Below are 5546 nucleotides of genomic sequence, written 5' to 3'. Positions count from 1 at the left end.
TTACGGGTGTTAAGTTGTGTGGGAGAGAAGACAAGAGATGGTTTCACTCTGCGCCTTTTATAGTCTTTTTCCTGCTTGCTGGAAAGTTTATGCATGTGATGTGAGAGGTCCACCCCTCGCTGGCTAAACACTGTCCATTGTCTCCATGCTCCTTTATACAGAGTCCCTTATACAGAGTTAGTGGATTCATCCCTGGATGGGTGTTGACAACAGCAGTTAACACTGTCTGGCTACTCTACTCTTGTACCTGAAAGGCTGGTTGTGGGTGTTTCCAGCCTCACACCATATTTTAGTAACTTACATATAGCAAGATTCCATAACTTCACATACAATGAAAACACATACAATCCAATGAGGTATTCATATTTAGGAGATCAAGACTTTGAGCATGATACTTCACAAAACATACCATTATTACATCACCATGGTAAATGACAGATGCTTTGAGGTGCAGAGATGATCTGATGAGTGACAAGGGGAGGGGAGGAGAGGAGCAAGTGACAGGGGTGGGGACTGGAGGGGAAGAGGCAGAGCTGGGGAGGGGCCTTGGAGGAAGAGGTGGGGAAGGGTGGTGGTGCTTCAGGCATCCAGTTACCAGCAATTAGAAAAGTGGCAAACCTATCAGTTGTACATAGATGGAGTCCCCAGTTTGTCACGCTGACAGAATAGAGTAGGAAAGGATTTAATCTCTTTTTGATTGTCCAGCAGCAAGTGATTCAGGGAAGAGGGCCCAGCACAATTTCACCAGCCAGCTTTGCACAGAGCTTGGTGTGAGAGCCAGAGCACAAGGAGAAAATTTAGGTCCCTTTATGAGAAAAGAGCCCAAGCAGCCTGTTCCGGATCTGTTTGGTCCTCATTCCGTAAATGATGGGGTTTAGCATGGGGGGCACCAGGAGGTACACGTTGGCAGTGAGAACATGGAAATTCAGGGCCACATTCTGGACAAACCGGTACATGAGGGAGGAGAAGAGACCTGGGATGTAAAAGGCTGAGATGGCACAGAGGTGGGAGATGCAAGTCCCAAAAGTCTTAAGCCTGGCGTCCTTTGTGGGGAGCCTGAAGATGGCCCTGAGGATCTGTGTATATGACACTGTGATAAAAAAGACATCAAGACCAAGCACACAGAATACCACAAAGAGGCCATAGTAATTACTGATGCGGGTGTCGGCGCAGGCCAGCTTCACCACAGCCATGTGCTCACAGTGCGTGTGGGAGATGATGTTGGTCCTGCAATAAGGCCAACGCCTTGCCAGGAGAATATAGGGCAGTATGAGCATCCCACCACGCAGTACCACGGTCAGGCCAATCATAGCCACTACAGGGTTTGTCAGGATGCTGGAATGTCTCAGGGGATCGCAGATGGCCACGTAGCGATCAAAAGCCATAGCCACGAAGATCCCAGACTCCATCATGAAGAAGCAGTGAATGAAGTACATCTGGGTGAGACAGGAACTGAAATTGATCTCCCGGGAATTGAACCAGAAGATGCTAAGTGTTTTGGGCAGGATGGATGTAGGCAGGACCAGATCAGTGACAGCCAGCATGCAGAGGAAATAGTACATGGGCCCATGGAGGCTCAGCTCCCTCTTCACAATGATCAGGATGGTGAAGTTCCCCAACACAGCTATGGTGTACATTGTGCAGAAGGGGATGGAGATCCAGATGTGGGCAGCCTCCAGGCCAGGAGTGCCCAGCAGGATGAAGGTGGAGGGGTTGGTGAAGTCAGTTGTGTTGGAATCTGACATGGAGTACAGGAGAAGGTATCCAACTTAAAGGCTGAACAGTGTCTCCTGCATATACCGTACGTTCCCCTGCCTTCCTGTATATGCCCAGTGTCTAGGATGATGGCCACAGTTCAAATGCCTGGATGGAGAGACAATGTTAATGTGAGACACTACATGCACAACTGGAAGATGTTATCTTGGGTGAAGCAGACTGGTTGCTCTTCACACGCTCAAAAATGACATTTTCATTATTCAGAGAAATTAATAATGAACAACTGACCCTACTAATGCCAATTACATATTTGAAGGTGCTCTGTGCTTCAATTATTCCTACCCATTGTCATGTGGGAAACCTTGCAGGGAGCTTCCCATTCACCTAGTTGCTCAAAATCTGACAGTGGAAAAAAAACTTTGCCAAGACATGTGCCAGGGGAAACATCCCAACTAGAATATACCTGAGGGATAAGACCTGGGTGTCATTGATATAAGCTCCATGGAAACACCTAATGATTGTCAGCAGTGGCCAGAACAAAGACAGTATTCGTATGCCTCAGAAATGGGATGGAGAATAACCTGCTCAGGATATGCACTCAGGTTTGGTCACCCAGTCTCTATAAAGGATATAGCAGACAGAAAGGGGAATTCTGAGGCTATGAGAATGGGGGGGGGTGCATTATGCAGACAGCCTGAAAAGTATGGGACTGTTCATTTTATAGAAGAGACAAACAAAGGTCATATAATAAAGGAGAACAAAATAAAGATGCAACTGACTACTTTCAAATGGCTAAACCGAGAACAGTTTTCAACCAGTAATATGTAAAAACACTTTGTGTTTCAAAACATCGAATTCTCCAAAACTAGGATAAGTATCACCAAAATTAATTGGGAGGAAAAATTTAGTCAGAAAAAGTCGTAGCCACCGAGAATTATTGAAACCAATTGGGTCTGATGCAGATATTGGCCAGCTTAACAGTGTTGGGCAATGCCACAGCAATGGATACAGGGGGCATTTAGTGTAAAATCCTTAAAAGACTGTGCTTCTTCCCTCTATAAAGGATATAGCAGACATAAAGGGGAATTCTGAGGCTATGAGAATGGGGGGGTGTATTATGCAGACAGCCTGAAAAGTATGGGACTGTTCATTTTATAGAAGAGACAAACAAAGGTCATATAATAAAGGAGAACAAAATAAAAAATGCAACTGACTACTTTCAAATGGCTAAACCGAGAACAGTTTTCAACCAGTAATATGTAAAAACACTTAGTGTTTCAAAACATCGAATTCTCCAAAACTAGGATAAGTATCACCAAAATTAATAGGGAGGAAAAATTTAGTCAGAAAAAGTCGTAGCCACCGAGAATTATTGAAACCAATTGGGTCTGATGCAGATATTGGCCAGCTTAACAGTGTTGGGCAACGCCACAGCAATGGATACAGGGAGCATTTAGCGTAAAATCCTTAAAACACTGTGCTTCTTCCCTAACCCCCTACTACTCCAGGAGTCTTAAAATTTGGCAAAAGGGTTGCCCAGCTACCCTAGGGAACTAAGAGGTTTGGTCGAACAAATAACTACCCATTCTGGACCACAGCCCACTATATAAAAAAAGAGCTGCCTATTTAGTTGCATTAGAACCAGCAGTTACATACACCAATGAGAGCGGCACAAAGGGAATCACAGGACCCTGGGGAGGATACACTAGAGGCCGCTCCCATGGAGACCAGTGAAAAGGGGTCCCTATACTAGAACTAGTCAGGGAAGCCAGGAGGTTGCAAACCCCACCGAAAGAGGTAGCTAGTGTAATTCCTAGTGCACCACCCTTTTCTTCTTTAATGCAACGCTTCCCGGACCCACTCCCTTTTTTCGGGGCAAAAATAAAGGGGCCCGCTGAACGGGGAACCCCCACCACAAGTAAGACCACCGAGGTGGAGGTTCATAGGCAAGGTCTCCTGGGATCCCAGGGGATGACCATGTGTGTATGTTCAGGAGGGTGAATATACCCCATACACTAGCTTTAATAGATACAGAAGCCACTGTACCCTTAAATCAAAAGAACTCCAAAGGCAAAAAAAAGATGAAAACAGATAGCTTTAAAATCCTTTCAAGGGAAACGTGGTCTCGGGTGGGAATGGACCCAAGTTCCCTTTTCAGTGCAACGGTTTGAGATATTAGGGGATTTAATCCAAACTCCTGATATGGTTAATAAAATTATTCTGGGATCCGACTGGTTGTTCAAAAACGATGTGGCAATCAATATACCTAAAGATACTCTTTGGAAGTTAGAAATTTCCCCTCCCCATTCAGAAAAAATCTGGCAGGATATCATATTAATAAAAGGGGAAGAAAGACCAGTAGCTGCACTTACAGTTCAACAAGCTGAAAAGTGGCGCTTAAAATTTCCCTCAGTATAAACTCAAAAATAAACAAATAAAACCAGATTGCAGTAAAATTAATGCTTGTGTTAAAATTGTTGGGGAATTTGTGCCTCCCCATAAACAATACTCTTACCCAAGAAAGGCAGAGGCCCAATTGGTGAAACCATCCAGAAATTATAACAACAGGGGGTCATTCAAAAAAACGAATTCACCCTTTAACTCCCCTGTCTGGCCAGTGCTAAAGACAGATGTCCGATCCTGGCGTTTAACAATTGATTATAAAAGAATCAATAAGGGCACCATCCCTATGGCTCCTATTGTGTCTGATATGACACAGCTCATACAAAAAGTGCAAGTCACATCTAAATATTTCTCAGTTATTGATTTGGCCAATTGTTTCTTTGCCATCCCCCTACATCCAGACTCCCAAGATCGGTTTGCCTTTACAATAAAGGAGCAACAATGGACATTTTGTTGGTTGCCCCAGGGATATCACAACAGTCCAGCTATTGCCCATTGGCATGTTGTGGGTATGCTAGATGAGTTAAGTCCACAAGAAAGGCTTTTCATATGTAAATGACATTTTAATATTTCGGAAAACTGAGACATAAACTCAAACACTAACACATCCGATGAAGTGGGCTGTAGCCCATGAAAGCTTATGCTCTAATAAATGTGTTAGTCTCTAAGGTGCCACAAGTACTCCTGTTCTTTTTACAAAAAGTTTGAGCACTAATTCAGGAAACAAGGTTCAAAGTAGCCTTAGACAAGGCTCAGTTGGTGCTACCTCAGGTTAGTCGTTGGACAGGAAGGGAGACAGGTAGATCAGAGGCAGGTCAGGGCACTGGTAGAAATGCCGGCCCCTACCGACGCCCACAATTTAATAGTACTACTAGGAGGATTCAATTTTCTTAGACCCCACATTTATAAATATGCTGAAAACTGCTAAAAAAAGACAAAATGGGGATGGGGAAAAGAGCAGGACTCTGCTTTAACCCTGCTAAAACAGAAGGCTCTCACAGCCTCAGCCCTGTGTTTCCCTGATGAATCACAGCCTTTTGTTATTCGTTTGGCAGCTAATAACATGGCCTTGGATGCCACACTATTACAAAACAATCAAAAAGAAAAGTTAGTGCCGATAGCATATAAATCCAGAAAATTACAAGGAGCAAAAATAAATTTTGATCCCTGTGAAAGTAAGTGTTTAGCAGCTGCCTGGGCAGTACAATCTTTTGAGCCACTCACAGGCATTACCCCGATTACTAGGAGGGATAGCTCAGTCACTTGAGCATTGGTTTGCTAAACCCAGGGTTGTGAATTCAATCCTTGAGGGGGCCTGTCATAACTATAAAGGGAAGGGTAACAGCTCTCCTGTGTACAGTACTAAAATCCCTCCTGGCCAGAGACTCCAAAATCCTTTTACCTGTAAAGGGTTAAGAAGCTCGGGT

General features: G+C 44.2%; 1 protein-coding gene across 1 annotated transcript; it reads right to left on the bottom strand.

Annotated features, from left to right (window-relative positions):
* Positions 1–797: 797 nt before the first annotated feature.
* LOC135895259 (olfactory receptor 52K2-like) lies at positions 798–1745 on the bottom strand. The gene has a single exon (XM_065423332.1). The coding sequence runs from the start codon at positions 1743–1745 to the stop codon at positions 798–800; it is 948 nt and encodes a 315-aa protein (XP_065279404.1).
* Between the last annotated feature and the right edge of the window lie 3801 nt (positions 1746–5546).

Source organism: Emys orbicularis, chromosome 1 (assembly GCF_028017835.1).
Source record: "Emys orbicularis isolate rEmyOrb1 chromosome 1, rEmyOrb1.hap1, whole genome shotgun sequence".
In the NCBI taxonomy this organism is placed as follows: Eukaryota; Metazoa; Chordata; order Testudines; family Emydidae; genus Emys; species Emys orbicularis.
Note: the sequence above shows the minus strand (reverse complement) of the source record. Positions and strands in the feature narration are given on the sequence as shown.

Bases quoted from the DNA above. Each gene is read 5' to 3' on its own strand.
- LOC135895259 (XM_065423332.1), bottom strand. From the start codon at position 1,745: ATGTCAGATTCCAACACAACTGACTTCACCAACCCCTCCACCTTCATC.